The sequence below is a fragment of the Ambystoma mexicanum genome, chromosome 10, assembly GCF_040938575.1.
Source record: "Ambystoma mexicanum isolate Mex_15411 chromosome 10, UKY_AmexF1_1, whole genome shotgun sequence".
In the NCBI taxonomy this organism is placed as follows: domain Eukaryota; kingdom Metazoa; phylum Chordata; class Amphibia; order Caudata; family Ambystomatidae; genus Ambystoma; species Ambystoma mexicanum.
The window spans coordinates 227,828,649-227,850,370 of NC_090932.1; the positions used below are offsets into that span (position 1 = coordinate 227,828,649).

General features: G+C 46.4%; 1 protein-coding gene across 1 annotated transcript in view; it reads right to left on the bottom strand.

The window, feature by feature from the left end:
- Nucleotides 1-21,722, bottom strand: part of HR (HR lysine demethylase and nuclear receptor corepressor) — a 410,325-nt gene that overhangs the window by 217,153 nt on the left and 171,450 nt on the right. The window contains exon 4 of the mRNA XM_069617740.1: nucleotides 17,239-17,395. Coding sequence (XP_069473841.1) covers nucleotides 17,239-17,395 — 157 coding nt within the window. The remainder of the gene's footprint in view (nucleotides 1-17,238; nucleotides 17,396-21,722) is intronic.

A 21,722-nucleotide genomic window follows, 5' to 3' on the forward strand; every position in this document is an offset into this window, starting at 1 on the left:
GATACTTGGTTTCAGCACAAAGAGAGCAAGGGATCGTACAAATGTCACTACGGGCCTTGTGCTTGAAGAAGTTATTGGTGCTGGACAGGGTCGAGTCTGTTACAGGGCACTTTGCAGCTCCTGTGACAGAATTCAAGATGGGAGACAGCTGCGGTTATCAGGCGGCAGGCAGTTCGGCAAGTGAGGCTGGATGGACGGTTGCAGGCTGGCCTCCACGACGGCTCAAGGTCAGGAATCATCTCAGTGCTGGTTGGTGGGTCTGAAGCACTGGTCGAGGTGTCTTGGATGATGTTAGCGACTGCGGCGTGACAACAGTCAGCAGCGCAGTTGGTTGCATCTCGAGGAGCTCGACTGGCTCAAAAAGTTCCTTTAAGGTGGACACTGGTTGATGCTTGTCGATGCACTCCTCCTAGCATCTTCACTGGGCTCATGTCGTCCTTTAAGGCGGTCAACCCAAAGCTGAGGAGAGTGTTGCAGGCAGTGGCCTTGTCCTTGGTTTGGTTCAGAGATTCTCTGGCATTTCCCACCTGGGAAGCTTGCTTGCAGAGTCTAGCAGGGCAGACTGTGTGCAAGCTGGGTACCGGTTCTGGATCTGCTGGAGGGTCGTCTGGATTCAGTATCTCCCTTTGTTCCTTGGGAGATGTTTATGGGAGGGATCTTGCTTCCCTCTTTGGAAATACTGGCCTTCCTTCACTGGCAGAAGCTGTAAGACAGACTGTACCTTCAGCCAGGGACCAAATTAGTTCTTCTTCTTACTCCTTGCGAAGTCGTCAGATGATCTTCCCAAAAGAGGAGGATAACCCTCGTTAAAAGCCGAATGGACCACAGTGATTGGTGTAGGCTAAGCCTACCTTAATGACCCAATCCTGGGTCCCACCAACAATCTATCTCTGGTATGCATGAGGTCATATCCAGAGTGCTTTGCAAAAGAAAAGGTAAAGGGGTGAAAACATGTCATATTATGCCTAACCCATTTTCCTGTCTGGTGTGGATCAAAGGATCCCTCAGGTTCATGGAGCTCTCTGTGGTTCCTGATGAAAGTGGCAGGTCTCCCTTGAAGCTATGGTGAGACCAGACTTTTGGTCGCTGCCAAACCACATACTCGTACTCTCTGAATGGGGTCCCCCTGCATGGGGATGACTACTGTAAATACATAGTCCCAGACATGACATGTCACTGCACTTGCTACTGGGGGGCGGGAGCTGGCATCAGGTTGGCACAGTGCATATCAAAGGTTGTTGGGGTTTTCCTGTCTTTTGTTAGTCCTGCGACCAAGCCTCCGGTGGGCTGGCTTGAATTAACTCTGATTAGTATGCAAAGCTGCCACCCGCAGCTAACAAAGGACTGTGAAGACGGAGGTCCCAGAATGGCCCTCCTGACCCCCACATGACTCTCAGCCCAAAGAGAGACACAACAGTTGCTCCTCCCTCTTAGGCCCTTCACCGTCATTGTTGATGTATCGTAGATGTGAGAAACGTTACTGGATGGTCTGGTGGAAATGGAGAGGCCATCAATCGAACAAGTTGACTGACCGCAAATAAAGAAATCAATGACATCATCACTGACATCACAACATTGCAGCACTTAGACATGAAGTACATAGCCATCCATTTACGAAGTTACACAAACATGCATTAGCTTATTGCAGATAGACATGAAACACATGCTTATGACTCGCACAGGTAGATGACAGACACACATACATATCTCTATGTATAGTCACATTCGTAGCCAAAGCTGAACCACAAGATGCCAAAATATATTTATACCAAGCTTGCATATGCTTGACTGAAACTAATATGGAAAAGCCATAAGGACTGCCATGGAAACTTTAGGACCACTGAAATGAATGAGGAAGGGGAGACAAGCTTTGAGTACATGGAAGGGCGGGCATGATTGCTGCAGCCAGAGATAAGCAGAACGCCACACCCGCCAAGGACGAGTGGAAATGGAAAGTTTCTGGTTACCAAGACGATAAGCCACCTGTGAGAAATTCAGACTAAAATCCTCATAATTGCAGGCAAGAGAGCTCCATTTTGTGGTCTCAACACACGTGACCCAACAGAGCAAGACAATGCCCATTCAAACAAGGTAGACAGAGAGAAGCTGTTCCCACTAAATCAGAGGTGGAAAGGTACAAGTGTTGGCCACGAACTGCCAGCTAAATACACACCCCCAGGTTTAGGTGATCAGTGATGGCAACATAAGGGAAGAAACAGCCCCTCCATGTTCATTCTCATCACTTTGAGAAGGTGCACTCAGCCTGCTAACCGTCCAGGGTCCTAGGGTTGGGAGGATCCATTCTGCCCAATCCAGAGACACCTTTCATGTGAAGATATAATATGTTGTGGGAGCCAATGGTCTCCCTGCGACCTTGCAACATTGTAGATTGAAACATGCAGAGGTGGTTCCAGTTGGAGCCACCAGATATGGCTATCCAATAGTAGAATTAACACCTAGAGGACCTATAGCTAGTTTGCCTAAACTGAAATATATGAATGCTCAATAGGTTTTGGGAATGGAGCTTAGTTTTGTGATGCCACACCTGGATAAAACCAGGTGACACACACTCAGAACTAGAGAACCCTGGAGAACTCATGTTTTCTAGTGTGATCCCTGTCGTTTGTTAGATAATAAAGACAGTAACTTTGCCTCATGGCTGAGTCTTCTATTCTTGAGGTGGGGAGTTTTTGATGGGCCTGAGTGTCTCTCTGCTGTTAAATGGGGTGACTGCTGAGCCCCAATGCTACAACAACAGGTGGATTCATGCAGCCTTTGTTAGTTAATGAGTCCGGCCATGAGAGGAGGAAGATTTTACCATCCCCCTTCTGAGATGCCTTGATGTACTTTTAGCTGTCATATTCTAACTAAACATAACATGGAGGGGGGGTAGCGCATGTAGGCTGTGTCCACCCAGAGTACACGGGTCTATGTGTATGTCATGCGGTGAGCATAGGAAAATGTGTCCGGATTAGCCCCACACATTTTCCAGAGGTTGATCTACCATCATTCAATTTCATTTAAAATTTCCAAAAATCCCAGGCCAACGCACACCCACCATGCCGATGGCCGAATTCCTCAAAGGAGCACAGCTCCCAATCGCCTCCGCCCACTTGACCACTGCCCATGCTGTACCTTTTCCATCTGTGAGAGTGGCTTGCCCTACTGCTCCCTGCAGAGTGAGAGAAAGTGTGTGTGTATGTGTGCATGCATGTGAATGTGTGTGGTAGTGTGTTTGTAAATAGGTTGCACTTTTGTGTGTGCTGCTTCTGTCCTGCGTACGACCGAAGATGTCATAACTGCAGTCTAGACTTTTCCAGCTGGGTGTGAGAGGTAAACACACACCCCTTGCACTGTTTTTGGGGCACCAGTTGTGTGTATTTGAGAGACGCTCGCCTTGCTTCTGGCTATGCACAACTCTTTTATGTGTGAGGGGAGCATGCGCAGCTGCTACATGCATTTCACTTGTTCTGTGTTTGAGTGGAAACTTGTCCTCCTGGTGCTCATACTCCACCTGGCCTGTGCATGAATGTAGCTTACACTGCTGCCTGCCGCAGGTACTCCACCTATTCTGGGTGTCAGCCAAGCCTGCACTGCTGTTGGATGCAGGGGTGCAGACAGTGGGCCTCATTAGGACCCAGGCGGTAAGGGGTTTACGGCGGCGTAAACAGCGCCGACCCTTACCGCCTGATTCCGAGGTCCCTTAGCGCCATGGAGGATTTAACACCTGCTTTTAGCAGGTGTTAAAATCCATGGCGCTAAGGGACCTTGTTGTTAATTACGCCACCGTAATTTACGGTGGCGTAAATTTTTTTTTAGGGAATAGAAAGGTAATTGCCATTACGCAAGGGGATATTTTTTTCAGGGGAGTAAAGGTATATTTTATTAATTATACATCACACAAAGATAATCCGTCATTCTTTGCACCTAGAACTTCATGCACATTAAAATATTCATGTTTATCTCAATGTTCCTCTTCAAATCATGCTCTGATACTAACTATGCTGTCCGGGGAGGATAGCTCAGTGGCAACGTGCACGCCTTGGAATCAAGACGACAAGAAGCAGCACAGGTTCCATCCGCGGGTCCGTGCTTAGAAACCTCTGGGTATTAAGTGCATTATAAATACGCAACTAAGACATATTCCAGTGCCTCGATGTCCACAGGCTGTGTGAGCGCTATAAAAATGTAAACTAAATAAATAAATGCTATCTCCTTCCTGTGGCACTGCTCTGCTGATACCACTGATCCCACCACATATGTGCAGCTGTGGGAGTGCAATGCCGGTGGCATCCTCCACTGTTTCCTATTTTTTTTTAGCGGCACTTGTGCTCCCTATTCCACACCGCAGGAGTATTTGCCTGTTTTTAGTGAGTAAAAGTGGCTGGAACATAGGGTCGGACTGGGCTATAAAATTGTCTCGGGCACCAATGAAAAAGTGGCCCGCCATGGCAAATGACAACTCATCTTTTTTCGGGCACAGTTTGAATAGTAACCAAGGGGGAGTTTTTTGCTAAAGTGTGATGCAAATTGTGCATTTTAAAGAATATTTATCCAGACACACTGGTCAAAACTACTAGCCTTAGAGTGAATTAACTTATCAAACTGGCCCAAATTGGCAAAAAAGCGGCCCACTTTTAGACAAAAAACTGGGCCACACCAGCATTTTTTGTTTTTTGGTTCGGCCATGGGCCTATTGCCCTATAGGCCAGTTCGAACCTGCTGGTACACCCCTCATCAGTGGGGGTGGCTGCATGTACTTGATTGGCTGTGTGTGAGAGGGTATCTTGCACTGTTGCCGCAATGCATAGGCAGCCGGGGCGGTGAGAGACATTTGCACTGCTATTGCCGGCCATGGCCTAGGCCGTCACTTGGTGCGTGGGAAGCTTGCACCAAGGCAGCTCATGCCGCTGCATGCTCACAACCTGTTCTCTGTACGCGAGGCAAGGCTTCTCTGTCAATGCATGCAGTGTACCTGCAGAGTGCCTGAGGGAAGCTTGCACTGCTGCTGCAGAATATACGTCACCTGCTCTGAGTTTGTGAAGGGACGCTTGCACTGATGGCGACCATGCTGTCGTAACCTGCTCTGTGAGTGGGAGAACCTTACACTGCACCTTTGGAAGTCCCAGAGATCTCAATGCAGCAATTTTCATAAACACTAATTTCACGCCCACAAATATTAATCAAGTGAGAAGGGAGGGGAGCAGGATTTTTTCTCCAGGGAACTTTCTGGAGTGGGGCGTTGCCTGCTGGAAGCCGCTGCCTGCGCGTTGACGCTGGAAACTGCTCGATTTGGCTTGTTGGTGGCCGTGTTATATTGTCCTGGCGCAGTGTCATCTGCAGATGCCAAGGAAAACAGCGCCAAACAAAGCCTCCCCAGATGGAGAGGAGTCAGAGGAGGACGATGGAGCCTAAGGAACGCAAGACAGCCAGTGCTGTCGTGCAGCCCACCGCCGTGCACCACCATGCATGATCACGCTTTCTCTACGGCAGGCAATAATGCAGGCAGCGGGCAGGGGGAGAATCTGGCTTTTGGATGAAATCTTGAGGAAGGGGGCAACTCAGGAAGGGGTTCCAAAATTCCCGAATTTCTTTCTGTAAGGCCCATTACGTACAGTCTCCACCATTCTCACCGAAGTCCCTTCAAGAGGTATCTCACCACCCAGCTGGCACATTTACCAAAAATGTCACCTGTCTCCACACAGCCACTCCCCTCAGTCCCTCCCTCCACTCCTGGACCTATAAGAGCAGTGCATCATTGGAGTACCTCCTGAATAGCCCCACACCATGCGTCACTGTCGCGACACCCCTCAGAGGGAGGGTGGACTGTGAGTAAGGTGACGAGGGAGGGCACTCAGGGAAGTGGGGGTCGACGCCTCCTCATTTCATTCAGCGTCTCCATCCTCACTCATGGAGACATGCACAAGACCAAGCCAGTAGCGGCAGGCAATCTCTCTGCACAGAGCACACAAATCAAATGATCATTGGCCAAGAAATACACCAATCACTCATTACCTGAGGAGAATAGGACATCAGATCCCACCCTCGTTTCACTAGCCAAGTCAATTGGGACCTTATCCTTTGCATTTTGTACTGGTTTTAATTAAACTATTCCACATAGGTCAAAAAAGGCGGTAGCCATACAATTTCTGGGTTTTTAACAGTTAGAAGAATTGATGGTAGTAGAAGAGAATAAAAACAACTTGTGAGAGATGTCGAGGATGAATTTAGACAGTATGTGACTAATCAGAGTTTGGAAGGGGCAGGATAGAGAGGTTAGGCTAGGGAGGGTAAGATCTTCTCCAAAGAGGGGAAAGGGGGGATGCCTAGAGCCATTTCATAAGAGGGTGCCAGAGACAGCCCACAGGGTGATGAGGCAGGTGAGGCGCCTAGAACCAGCTCAAGGGAGGTGCGTGAACGGGGAGCCTAGAACCAGTCTGGAGTATAGCAATAAATACTGTCGGCAGCCTTCCAGCTAGATAGCTCAGACCATGCACGGAACGGAGAGGACGGGTGAGGTGAAGCATAACAGCAAAGAGGCACATCACTCACTGAAGTGTCAGTGGGGAGGGGTGCACCCTGTTGCCATGTTGCCAGGTGTCATGATTGGGTAAACATGTCAAAGGGCTAGCGCAAATTGTTGTCCTTCTAATATCCAAAAGAAGACTCCAGGAACTTCTGACCAGGAAGTTGCATCTGTCTTGTTGACCTTCTCTGGGCCAAACTGGGGCGGAACTCCAGCCAGCTGATATGCATAATAAGCAAACTTACCCAACCTTACCTGCCTCCCTTTGAGGCAACAAAATGGACGCCACGCTCACAAAACTGCTCCACATCTTTTCCAGATGCAGAAGGACTGCACGCTTCCTCACATCCAAAGTATGCAGGAACAGCTCTTGCTCAGAACTCGGATCTGCATTGAATGAATGCAGAGCCACATCCGGATCTAAACCCGACAGACCGATGGAGCTCAACCAATTTCTGGCCCGGAAACCGATCCACCCTGATAGAGGGGTAACGAATTCCAGGGAAAGAACCCAAGTCACTGGGCCTCATTACGACCCTGGCGGTATGGGGTTAACGGCGCCGTAAAAGGTGCCGGCACCATTTACCCCGTACCGCCTCATTACGAGGTCCCCTTGCGGGACCCAGGAAGTAACGCCTAGTCAAACCAGGCGTGCTTACCGGGTCCCGCGAGGGGAAGAGGGAGCAAACAACGGGCCAACTCGTAATGGCCCGTTGTTTGCTCCCTCTCCCATTCAGCCCTATGTGGGCTGAAATGGGAATGGGGAAGGACCGGGTCCAGGTCCTTGGAGGGAGGAATTACCGGGCCTTCTGAACTCGGAATGGCCTGGTAATTCCTCATTCTGTGGACCCGGACGCGATTTCGGCGGCTGCCATGCCGCCAATAGCGGCATGGCTACCGCCGAGGTCGTAATGAGGGCCACTGATGCCTCCTGAGGTACCTTGATCCAAGGCTGCATTGGGCAGAAATGTACTAATAATGTGATTACTATACCCTCTTTCCAGATTTAATACAGCACCTTGGGTATAAACAGAAAGGGTGGAGATGCTTAAAGCAAGAGCCTGACCAATGCAGGAACAGAGTGACTGCCCTGTTGCCAAGGGGTGAAGAGTCTGCTGAACACAGGAACAAGAGATGCAAAAAGGTCTACAGTACCCTTAACATCATATGCACTGGAAACAGACACAGCACCAAGGAGTGTGGGGCTTCTGATTTGAGTCTGTCTGCCCCCACATTCAAAAGGACTTGAATGTGAACCAATGAAAGCAAAATGTGGCTCACGTTTCCTGTTGATATGTGCAGTAATTGATTTTTTTTATAAGTTCTTGGAAATCCAGGGAGAGCTAAATGAATGCATACAGATGCACAATGGATGCTTAAATGATCGATGTGAACGTGAAATAAGAGTGGTGAATATGTAAATTAAAGTTTGTAATAAACTACATTTTACAATTAAAACAAAAATTGGCTCACTTCCATCCAGATGAAAATCCTTTCTGCTACTGTTGAGAGAGATTGGTCGTTGACCTCCTCTGCTCCTTGAAGTTGGGATTGGTAGCCAAGTTGTCCAAGCGTAAGAACGCAGGCGAGCCATGTGCAATTCATAGAACAGCATCAGTGTCTGGACATTTGCACACAGATCCCTGCAACCTTGTCCACAGGAGACCATTGACCGTGCGCCAGCCGACTGCCCCATGCTCCTCTGAAAAGGATCAGAATGGCATATGTTGTGATCACTTGACTTTGGGGGGGTTCAGCAGCGTACCCATGACCATATGTTCTGGGATGAGTTACTGTTTCAAATGTTTGTTGATTTTTGTGAAGACAGAAATTATGGACTCTAACACCACTTCGGAACATTCCCAAAACTTGAGCAAATGGTTCGCAAGAGCACTTGGCTAGAATCTCAACCAGCACTGTGCTATGACCGAGCCAATCTCTTGAAGAAGCTTACTGGCATACAAGCAGAGATTGCAGCCCACCTTTAACTTCACAGTCCCGGTATCCATGGCCAAATTCATTCCACAAAATCCAATCTCTCTTTGGGTTGCTGGCGATATTTCCTCAGGTTAATCTGGAATAGTACGAGTCGCAAAACCCAGCTTAAACGGTCTGCATTCTAGATAGCTTTCATCAGAGAGGAGGGCCACTATGGTGTAGTGATGAAGATTAATACTTTCCAAATGGAACAGACCCAAGTTTGGAGCCACCCACTTGGTGAAAATCCTAGGCGCTGTTCTCAGAGCACAGAGCAAGAGGGTATACTTAAAATGCTGACCTGATATGGTGAATCAGAGAAACCTCTGTTGACCTTTGAGGACTGGGACATGAAAATAGGTGTCCTGCGAGTCTATCAGTGTAATGAAGAACCTTGCGTTTAGCAATACGGTGATCAATCATCGGGGAGTCCCCATTCTCAAGGGAACCAGTGGAGTCCACTTGTTCAGCTCCTTTACATCAGCACCATGAAGATCTCCGGCAAAGTCTTTGGGATCAGAAAGATGCAAGAGAAAAAGTCTTCAGAGAAGGGACTGTCACCATGGCTCTCTTGCCCATCAAGTCATCCAAATGGAGATACAGGGCAACCTGGCAATGAGGGTTCCATGTAGATTTCATCTGGACAACTCCAGAGTCTGGGGGAATTTAAGAAAACTCTATAGATAACTCTTGATGAATGACTTTGAATGATCAACTTTGACCCAGGCTTGATGGAACACCTGCACTCCTCTGCAAGATCCCCCTTTCCAGAAGTCAGGCTTGCCGTTGTTCAGCCAAGGACAAAACAGTCTGCTGCTGTTTCCTGGAACCCCTGTTTGGTGGCCTAGCATGATCCCAAGGAATACCTCCTGGCAACCCCGTATGTGGTCTTCTATGCAGGGCTTTCTTAGGGTTATATAATGATTTTACTTGTTGGGGAAACATAGGGGTTCAGTCTTCAAACAACGCTTTCACTAGTGCCTTCATTTTTGGCCAAACAGGTTGCCACCTAAAACCAACAAGTGCAATGACAAGCTTTTTCTTCTGGCCTTCATCAGACTTCTAGTCCCAGATATGAATGTTTCTATGGACCGTTACCATAGCAGCCGCAGTCAGCGCCACTGCTGGAATAGCGCCCATTCTGGCGTCTGGCAGAAGCTGGGTCTGAAGCTCAATATGGTGAAGCTCCTGAATACAATCATCTCCTTCATCCAGTTTGCCAAACCCACGCCGGGCATGTTTCAGGGTAGTTTGCATGAGAAACGCATCATCCATCTCAATGCGCAAAGACAAATTAGACCCGGCAAACGCCCTTTTTAACATCGCATCGACTCAACGATCTAAGCCATCTTTTGGCAAGATGTCTTCGGCCGCCATTGATGGTTTACCTCCCAAGTATCGAACTAGGGAATCCACGTAGACCATAATTGCGTTCGCTGCAACCACTCTTTCACAAGATAGCATTTAGTCACAACATTTGGAAAGATCGACTTCCCAGGGTTCTGCGATTCTCGTCTAAGTGTGTTGTGAGCGGACTGTAAAATTGGCGCCGAAGCAGCTGATGTGATCACCTATCTATGAAGGCAATCCTTGTCTTCAGTGGGAGCCGCCCCTTGCGTAGGAAAATCAATGTTTTCTAGGCATCACTTAGAATGCCAGACCATATTTCCTCAGAAATGGAGTGGCCTTTTGCATCAGGATCCACCATTAAGGTGCCATAGGCACCAATATCAGACCGGTTTACCGCCTTAGATCCACACTCTGGGCTTTCACTAAATGCTGGCACTGCAGCATCACATAGAATTGCTTGTAACTCAGTTTTAGAATTTGGAATGCCTGGAGCCAGAGATCATGCTCTCTCTGAGGCCTTTCTTAGGTCACAAGACCCATCCCTCAATCCCATGGTTTTAGAGGGAGCATGATGACAAGGATGGATTTTGGCCCACAAACAAGCGATCGTGGTGAGAGTAATGAGTAACTGGAGATTGGCTTTTGTGGAGCTTAGGTGAAGGGTACCTGTAACGGGAAGGAGATCTGTTCCAGATGCGTCCACCATTGGCTCTCCTCTCACAACAGAGACATCTCCCCGTAGTAGCAAAAATCAGATTGCATAGGTACTATCAATCCTCTGTACCGGACTCAGGATTGAATCGTCCCAGCCTGACTTCTTTGCATCCAGAGGCACATGGAGTGGCAATGACTCTCATCCAGTGGGCAAGGCTAAAGATCATTTCATGCTTCAGGAGTCCACCATGTGAATGCCGTCAGCACTTTAGACTAAGTTTATACATGCACCGAAGGCAACGCTCTGCCAGGAACACCCAATATGTGAGCCGACTTCAGATACTGAGATATTTTTCCCTGGCCCCTATCACAGCCAGCATCTTCACTGCGCGTGCACACCCCAGTTGCAGACTTTCCTCTTGTCCACCAAAGGATAGAAGAAGAAATAGGAGGTACTCCCATGCCACAGTTCTCTTGCAGGACCAGGTGATGTAGGGAAGAAGGAGGAGAAGGGTTAATGGGAGAGGGTGGTCTGTGGGGAACTAGGAGATATATTATTGGAGGAAGGTGACAAGAGACAAGATGCAAAGTTAGTGAGCAGGGCTTGGGTACGTCCTGCAATAGAGGACATTGCACAACAAGCCCAGTGTGATCTAACCTCTCCTTGGTCTTAGCATTATCCTGTGTTCTGTCTCCTGGAAAGCCGAGGACTGGAGGCTGAGGTGAAAGAGAGGTGCGCTCAAGCCAGGGCCTTCAAGCTCAGGAGTTCCAAATGGATAGAGCCTAGAAGACGCCCAAATAGACCGCCAATGGGGTTCCAAACGACAAGAGCCACCGTTGGGCTAAACATAGCATCTTTTGGCTATTTCCCTGTTCTAGATAGCTGGGATTGGTCCAGCCTTGGAGGCGAAAATGGGTGAGGGTAGAGCAAACACTGATGAAAGCGATGGGGTTTCAAAATGGAAAGATGCTGGAGAGTCCCAAAAATACACTTTTTTAAATGGATGATAAGAGAGATCACCTTACCAATGATAACTGTTTCAAGCTGGTTCGATTTTCCATGACACCCTGGAGAGATGTGTGGACAGAGCTAAGTTGAAACCATCAGCCCCTCCCGTCTATCCTACATGTTTCAATCAAGTGTCCCCTTGACCCAACACCTCCATCACTGCGTTTGTCGCTTATCATGCTCCCAATTCCAACAAAACATTCCAGGAAATATGGTTGGAATTCATTTTTGAGATCATCAGTAACCACGTGAAGTGACTTCAACTTCCGGCTAGATGACCCAACCAACATATCAGCAGAAGAGTGTAATACCTTCATGACTTACCTCAGCTTAAACATTTGCACACCCGCCTAAAGCACAGTCAAACCCAAAGTCTGGACCTTGGATTTTCACTCATCGTGGCCCCCTTTGATGTAACTACCATGCATCTGTCATAAGTCGAGCATCACCTTATCTCAGCTAGTTTCTGTAACTGACCAGCAACGCCTCCCAGCAATCACAACCCCAAAATGACCTTGAACATCAGAGATTACCAGAAGCCATACAAAGAAGAATGTGCTGCCACCTTGCCAGCACCACAGCCACTGGGTGAGTTTATTCAAGGATCCCCCACTGCTATGGTAGAAAGTCGCCACACTAAAGTCACTAGTGTTTTAGCAACCTGACCCCCATCTCCGCTAAAAAGACTAAAATCCTGACGAAAGCCCAAAACAGATGAGTTAACCAAGAAGTCCCTGACATGAAAGGCCATAGGAGCCCTTTTTCTAAAATAAATTTACATTTCACTGAAGAGAAAGCCTATGTTTGCATTCCATGCACTTTGATCCCACCCTGTGCCATTTTGGAACATGTCCACCTTGCATTCCTGCTCTATGTGCAAAACCTAATTGATTCCTATGAAATCCCCTGTTTTAGTACCTGCTAAAAGCAGGCAGATTCCATTTCAAAAGCATAACTAAGAGACCACTTTATACCTTTTAGACTCCAAAGTGCAAAAAAGGTATTAGAACTGGTGAGAGCATGTCAACACTGTTATTGGCACTTATAGTGCACAAATCGCCAAATGCCTGCCGCAAGTACAATAGAATGCGCCTAATATGAGTAGGAGCTACGAACAGGCAGATTCCAGTTTCCGGAAGTAACTCAAGACCTTCCTTTTTGCTTCTGCTTTCTCTCTCTCTCTCGTCTGCTGACGTACTTGCCTGTTGCGCTAACTGGTTGCCTGGCCGCACCATGCTCCTTGATGACCAGTAGCCGCTGCACTGCCTCCGCACTCCCCTCGCACTTAGGGACTGTATCTGCAACCATATAGTCCCCTGCCTTCTGTGCACTTACCCTGAGTCGTCACCCCGGCTGCCCTTAGGGCTTGTCCTACTACACCCCCCACGCCCCCTCCCCAGCATTTCTCCTCTACCTTCCCCTTGCACTTGCACGATCTGAATGACACAAGGCCTAGTAAGATCTTTTGTTTTGTCCTCCCATTGTCTCTCCTGCCCTGGCTTGTCACGTCTTGAAACACTTATATGCAGGCGCGTTATAAATGACTTATCATATCTTTATTTTTTTTTAAAAAATGAAATTTAAATCAGCTTGTTAAAAACTTTTTTAAAACAAAATTTTTGTCTCCTCTTCAAACTTTACTTTTCGCACTCTGTCAATAATGAGTCCAGTTCATCTAAAAAAAAGGCTAATGCAAAGGTTAGTTTTCCATCCTCTCCATTACGAATCTTTTTCCACCAATCTTCTTCGCTGTAGGTGGAGAATCTTTCAAGCCCCGTACCCAAAAATTTGATTCTCATTTCTTTCAATTTCGGCATGAGATTATCAGGTGTTTTAATGTCTCCGTTTCGCTGTTGCAGAATTGGCAATTAGTTTCCATTGTCCCTCCCTTCCTTTTTCTCATGTTTTTAATCTGAGCCGTGTGAAATAGGTACAGCCTTACTTTTAGGAAAATTGTTCTTCTCCTCGGGCAGGGAAACTTTTTTAGGTACTTAGGTATCACATTTAGTGCCTTCCTTTCCCATGGATAATCTTCATACACACCTGGGAAGCCCGCTGGTCGATCGTGTTGATCCAGTCAATCTCCCATAGTTTTTTCTTTACTGCATTGGGATTTTGTTCCAGCTTCTCCTTTGTCGATGCCTTATCATATCATATCATAGGAATTCATATTTATTTGCAGGCAGAAAGGGAATGGAAGGTAGACAGTGTACATCCATTCCGTATTCCAGCTCTGCCTGCAAAAACTAGAACTAGAACAATTCCTAAAGCACAAAAAGTGCTGATAAAGCAGGTGTAAGTCTTTTTCGCCTCTTTGTGCGCACCACAGACTTGGAAAATTAGGCCCTCAATTGGAAAATGGAACACACATGGCAGAAAACTTGCAACAAGAAGACATCTCCATTGGTCTGAGGGACCAATGGGTTACTGCATCACTTTAAAGCACTTTGCCTCACCTTCAGAGTCTGCTGCAATGGAATTGGCCCTAAATATATGTCCACCATCGCATCTCCATACATTCTTTGACAAAGAAAGGCTTGCCATGCAACCCATGCTCCAGTGAGAATAGCATTGTGGGGGTAGTTTGCGCTCTACACTTGCCCCGCAATGGCAGAATGATCCACTTGATGACATTACATGCTGAGACACTTTTTAGAGGTTTTAGAAGAAACTGAGAACTTTGCTTTTCACCAATGCATTCCCTGATCTTCTCTGTATTGGGCTGGGGACCAGGACTAGATTCACACCTCATTGCACAGTGTTATGGCCCCTGCCTCCCTTAAGCAGTGATTGGCTCACTTACATTTTCCTTTTGTGCCTCATCCTTCCTTAGCACTCCATTGCTTCATTAATGTTTATGTCGATGCTCAACTCAGGAATGTCACCGTGCGCTAATGTATGGGCCCTTCCCCCATTGCCCTTTGGTCTTGGCACCCTGAAGATGTCCTGCAAGTGGATCTTTATATAGCCCCACTAAATCCATACATTTCCCTACATATATATCTATATAGTCTTGGGAGGATAGCTCAGGAGCAACGTGCTCTCCTTGGAAGCAAGACGACACGGAGCAACACAGGTTCGATCCCCGGGTCTGTGCTTAGAAACCTCTGGGTATGAAGTGCGTTATAAATAACCTATCATAACATATATTTGTGGCAAGTGTGAACAGACACATTCGCTAAAACCCCCACCACTGCGCCTCCCTTGCCAGAGTTATTGTTGGTTCTGGGGTCTTATGGAGTGCCTGGAGCCTTTGGTATCATGTGTGGCTGTAGCGTCCATGCTCTGAGTTTTGTGTCGGACAAAGACACCCTCCTATTACTCCCATGCAGTGTTCAGAACGCTGATTAAAGGATGGACAGTACTTGCTGCATACAATTGGTACATTGAAGGGTGGGTGTCGTCTGGGTCCTTGATTGGAAATGGCGGGACAAACGGATACAGCCAAAGCAAGTGTGGACTAGGAGTCAGTAAGGTTCACAATCTGGTCTGCATGGCACACATCCTTCTCTTATAAGTAGGACCCCTGGAATATGTACCAAGCAAACGTGGCCGGCTCCCCTAAAGTTAGAAGCGATGATCTCCATTCACTGGTTCTTATAGATTCATGCGACAGGTGCCCCGTAACCCATTGAACTTGGGAGTAAGATGCTGATCCAACAGCATGACTACTGGCTGGAATTGCAGCATATGTGCTGATTTCTGTACTCCTGTGTAGGCCACTCTGTTTCCCGTTTACAGCAGAGGTCAGCTAACTTTGGTTCTCCAGATGTTTTGGACTGCAACTCCCATCAGCCTTAGCCTGCATAGTCAATAGTGAGGAATTATGGTGGTCGTAGTCCAAAACCTCTGGAGAGCCATGATCCCTGCTCTAGTACCTTAGGGCCAAATCCCTTCCCCAAAAACACCAGGAGTGTTTCATTTCTAGAAACTTCAATAGGGCTTTTAAAGTCACAGGAGAGGAAAACATGAAACCTTCAACAAATTCAGTGACTCACAAAGAGGAAAAAAAGAATTTTGAATCATAAAAAAGATAAAGGCCAACATTGCAGCTTCTGGCTGAGGCAGAGAAAACAAGTAACGTCTTGTGTCACCCATTTGAAAATTCCCATGGGAATGGAGGATTGGGTCTGCTTTACAGTCCACACTCCTTTACCCAACAACCTAGTTACAGAATGGCTGGCAGTAGGAATATATATATATATATATATTTAGTACTCAAATATTTTGGAAACAGTAATCTAGTTTAGTCAGTTTGGACACTGTCAACATTTTGCTAATGACACTGGATTACGAGCCATCTCACTGCAATTGGCCACTGGCTGGATCTCCACTGCCTAATGCTGAACTCTTGAAAGATGGAAGTCATCATTCTCCCAGCTCCAAATGCTATCCCTCCCATTTTATCTTATCTTATCTTATCTTATCTTATCTTATCTTATCTTATCTTATCTTATCTTATCTTATCTTATCTGTACTTATAAAGCGCATCATTTGCCCGAAGGCATCATGGCTCTTATCTCCTTCGCACCTGACCGTGCTCCCTCAACCAATGCTTGCAATGTTTGGGTCCTCTTTAACACTGTCCTATGGCTGCAACAATTCATCAAATCAATGCCTCTGTTGCTCGTATTCAAAAAGAGTGTTGTTTTCTTACTAACCACTCAACAAAAACTTAAATATCCACTCTCGTGCTCAGCAAACTTGACTACTGCTAAATTCCACTCTTGGCCTTCCTATCTACTTCTTTCTCCCTCAAGACAAAGTCCCCAACATTTCTACCCACACTCTCTACAACCGACAGAGATCCTCCCCGACTTCTGCCTAGTGATGACATGCCGGCATCGCTCTCTATGCATAATTGCTCTCTTTTCAAGTTCCTTCTCCTAGTCTACAAAGCTATCAATGGCCTTGCACCTCAGTACCTGTCTGTTTGTTTGTCAATTTACTCACCATCTCTATCCCTCTGATCCTCCTCTGCAGTCAACCTCAATGTCCCATACCCTCGCTGTGCATCCTCGCGCTTCCACTCTCTCTCCCTACTCACCTGATCCATTGAACCCTCTGACTATATCAATCAAAGCCAGCCTAACATTGGTTCTCTTCAAAGCTCGGCTTAAACTTCACCTCTCTTTGCTACAACTTGAGAACCCCCTACCCTCGCCCTTGTCTTGCCTACTGGGCCCCACTACTGTCTCAGGTGATGCTTAATGATGTAATTTTATATATTTAAATAGTACTACCCTTTAGTTTGAAGCACTTGCCCCCTTAGGTTAATGTTACCTTTGAAAGTCACCTGTTTTCTTCTATTTGTATATTTTTCTGTTTGTTTGTCCCTTGTATGTGTCCCACCTTTTTTACATCCTCATAAACTGGCTCACCACTTGTTCTCATCTTCATGCTATCATATAGTCACCATTCATAGGTCTGCTTCTGCCATCTGTACATGTGTTATTGTAAGTCATTTCTGTCCGAAATTGACATCCCTGTTATTCAAATACAAACTACAAATAAAATACAATGCCGCAAGTAGAATCACTCCCTTTGTTTGGAGGATGCTGTAAAGTATATGGTGGTTTTGCTGTGTTTGATGGCGCTTGGGCAGGAAGGGGAAGGTAGGTCAAAGGGCACCTGCATGGTAAGCAGTTCTTAGAATCCCTGGATGCAGGTAACAGTACTTTGTCTTAGAGGATGAGGTGGATAAATAATGCATGAATCTCACCTGCGAAAGTGCAGAAACCTACAAGTGGCCTCGGATGACTCTTCCTGATTCTGGGACCTACAGTTGCAGCAGCGCTCAATGCCTTCTGGAAGAAGCAAACAGGGGACACTCTGCAGGGAGGCCTTGGTTTGCTCCCCAGATTTCTTCATGCACATGCCTGCAAGAGAAAAACAGGTTCAGTCTCTGCAGCACAAACACTCAGCTGCAGACAGATCCTTTCACATTCCACTGAACAACAAATATTAGTTAAGAAACATGATGATTTCAGGGAGAACTTCTTGCTAGTCTCATAATTCACTCACCTTCTCATCTTAGCCACTCACACGTTCTCATTCACGGCACTGAGTTTTCTAGGGTCTCATTTTTTCTCTACCACTCTGTACCTTGGCCGATCGACATCCTGCCCAGCCTCTTGGTTTTCTTTCACTCTCTCCATACCCTTCTCTTATGTGTTTGTGAGTATGGAGATTATAAATGCATCAAGACACTGGAAGAACAGCCAAATCATTGCAAAATCTTTCAACAAGTCTTTCTCTGACCCCTTCAGTTCCTTCCACTATGTCCAAGATACAGAAGTTTTGACAACAAGATCTATTCCCAAGGTCATCCGATTAGTTGTATGTTGTTTTCAATGCACTCCTTATAGCCCGACTCATAACATAAGTCATTCCTTCTTAATCCAATGAGTTTGCCCTTTAGCTGCATTTCTCCCACTGTTATCACTGAAACTATAATGATCTTTAAATATAAAGTCCAAATCTTCCTGCATCTTACACCTCACCTTTATGCATGTATCTGATGTGAAGGAATGATGTGTCCACCTGCATGCTGCTTAGGATAGAGGACATCTGCCCAGCCCTAAACTTGAAGTAGCAAGAGTAGGCCAGTCCTTCCTTTGTTGATGTATTTATTACCTTAGGATTAGTCATGGCCGCCACAGTATCTATGTAAGCTGTGACGGTAATGCAAGTGTTGGCAACCTCGGATCACTAGCTTTGAGATCCCGTATGATGTTCTATAAACCTCTATTAGGATTAAACTCGCAGAGTAAATTAGAAGAGCGTCCATCTGAGCTCCTAAAACCCACTTTCGGCTATTCACGACCAGAGGCATGCCAGATGTTTCCTTCAAGTACAATTGGACCCTCTTTGGGTAGCACAGCTGAGCCAAAAGCATAGTTCCAGCAGAAGTGTGGGACATGTCACCATCATACAAGCACACCAGAATACTATGAGCTTAAGAGGTTGAATGTTCAGTTTTATTTCACACATTGTATCCGTGATAAAGTTATCTCTATCAAGTGTTTGACTAATGAACAACCACACTCCCTTACAGTTTCAAAGACTATGAAAAGAGCTACTTTACTCACCAAACATGTGTGTTGGTCTTGAATTCTGCTATTTCATTGAATGTATTCAACACCTACAATTTGTGGTGACTCCACTGCCAAGAGACAGATTTGGGGGACAGACTGTGCTTGCCATCAGCACTGTGGTGTAGCTGTCATGCTCCCATTATGGTTGCACACAGCGCTTTGAAGTTGCATCTGTCAGCTGCAGTGAATAGACCTACTGATCTTTTCCAGAGGTCCCTTTCTGAACACAAATGGTGCTGCTCCTGCTTTATAAGGAGTTGGAATGCCTCACCATCCTTGAGTGTGGCAACAGGGGACTGCCCCTCTGGGTCCTGGAGGTTCTTTCTTAATATTCCCTGCAAGAGTTTTCAAGATAGGAATGCCAACTCCTCACTACACAGGGAACCATAATCACATGACAGATGGATTTCCTGGCTCACCCCATTAGCTAACTGTGTATGCTCATAGCCCACTTTTGCAGGTTCCATGTGTTAAAATCGGGGCAAAAATGGCCGTGCATACAAAATATCGCGGCAAAAATGCTGTGGTTTTGATGCCGCAATCCATGTAAAGGATGCGGGGGAACCCCCGCAACCCCTGTACCCATTATACCATTTAAAGGGAACGGGGGATATCCCTGCAACCCCATCTCCCTTTAAATGGTGTAATGGGGTACATCTTTAACGGGTCAAACCCCAGCATTTTTGCAGCGATTTTTTGTACAGGTGACATTTATGCCACCATTTTATCACTGCATACCCTTTTGCAACAGTCTGGTGAAAGGCAATCTTGAGATGGTTGCTTGGCGGCACTCAAAATGTCCAAGCTCACTTCTTTCTCAAGCAGCAAGGGAACGTCCCTAAATAGCACTCCTCTCTCAGTGCATCACTCAGCGCATCACTCGCCACGGTAAGACTGAAGAGTGTGCCGCAAAACTGTCGTCAGCCTAATGGTGGGTCAGAGACAATAGAACTGGCTCAGTGTTGGTATATGCTCACACAATGGCTGACTCCCTTGCTTGCCTATGGAGGGCTAACTACCCATTCCAAGGTGCTCAACAAAAGATGGATAGTGACCTGGGGGCTTCTGAGGACCTTGGCATCTAGTGTTCTTTCCCCCACAGGTCAATAAACATCTCACTCTGGGGCTGAAAGAAAATGGATGAGGAAACTTGTCTTAAATTGGTCTGGTAGATTCTAAAAGAACAGATTGTATCCATTGCTCTTTCTGATGCCCAGTTGGGCTGTAGGGCAACTAATGGGCACCATTAGCAGTATGCATGACGTCTGAATGTCCGTGGATGATAGAGGAGCCAGCAGACATTCCTTCCACCGGCCTACGCATGAACGTATCATGCCCCTGCGCTCCTTTCAGAGGTAATATCTCCCACTCGCCCTGGGTGCCGCAGAATATGGATATCAATATGGCTGTGTTCTACCTGTTGGTGCAATGTGTTACTGGGTTGTAAGGGTTTGTTTTATGTTGTGGTGCCCCCTTTTTGTGAGGCCTACTACATGGGTACAGGGAATTGGGAGTGACACTGGAGAGGGAGGAGGGGAATTCTAGCCGGGAGTTAATCAAGTCACCAGGGCCACCAGTCAGGAACTATGAAGGTGCGTCATAAGAATTACAGGTCCCATCACTCACATAGATAGAAGTGAGATAGAACTAGCAGGAAGGTGCGTCATAAGAATTGCAGGTCCCATCACTCACATAGATAGAAGTGAGATAGAACTAGCAGGAAGGTGCGTCATAAGAATTGCAGATCCCATCACTCACATAGATAGAAGTGAGATAGAACTAGCAGGAAGGTGCGTCATAAGAATTGCAGATCCCATCACTCACATAGATAGAAGTGAGATAGAACTAGCAGGAAGGTGCGTCATAAGAATTGCAGGTCCCATCACTCACATAGATAGAAGTGAGATAGAACTAGCAGGAAGGTGCGTCATAAGAATTGCAGGTCCCATCACTCACATAGATAGAAGTGAGATAGAACTAGCAGGAAGGTGCGTCATAAGAATTGCAGGTCCCATCACTCACATAGATAGAAGTGAGATAGAACTAGCAGGAACAGAGTTGCACTATTATTTTTTGTGTTCAATATTTCCAATGCTTTTTACAACTGTTTTACCATTATTTGTGTTTTTGTGTGCTATAGTATTAGGGTTAGAAAGTGCCTCTATGATGGTATCGGTGTGTGAGCATATAGACCAACCAATGATTTATGAAAACTAGGTGAGTTTGTATGGTCCATATTCACTCTGGCAGTATAATCCATAAATGGGGCGTCTTGATCTGAAAAAAGAATTCCACTGGCATGTCCCGGGAGGATAGCTCAGCAGCAACGTGTGGCCTTGGAATCAAGACGACATGAAGCAACACAGGTTCGATCCTTGGGTCCGCGCTTAGAAACCTCTGGGTGTTTAAGGTGTTATAAATACGCACGCAACTAAGACAAAACCAATTATGCAACTAAATAAACAAAAAAACAATTCCTGTAACAGCGCCACGATGCTCGCAGGCTGTGTGAGCGCTTTAAAAATGTAAAATAAATAAATGCACATGGCCGGGAGACACTTGCACCATTATCTTCAAAATAACATGCAGTGCCCTCACAAAAAGAAGCCCCAAACCACTACGCCTCAGAAACAGGCAACAAGTGGAGAAAGTGAAGAGGGCAGAGGGCATGGGCAGAGGGCATGGTTCCCCGCCAAGTGTTGCAGGAGATGAGCAGCAGCAGTCCGGCAATCTAAGCACAGGCTCTCCTGTCAGACCCAGAGACATGCCGCTACTCTGATCGAGGCCAGCCATAAGCACGGGTAGAAACCGATTGTGTAAAACGGACATAGAGACTCCCAACATATGGACATATACAGGAAGGGTCACGGAGGGTTTAAGTGCATTGAAAACATAAAAGGTGATCAAACCTGGGCCTATATTTAATCAGGAGAGAATGTACTACTGACTTTTGATGTGTATTATAACTGGCAGTCTCTGATTAAGTTGATTATAAAGTGTAATGGTAAAATTTAATAGGGCTTTTTATTAATTTTAACATTATGGGATTTTGTATCCTAGATTAGGAAAATCAATTCATATTTTTGTTGAAATATGCGTTTTAGACTAT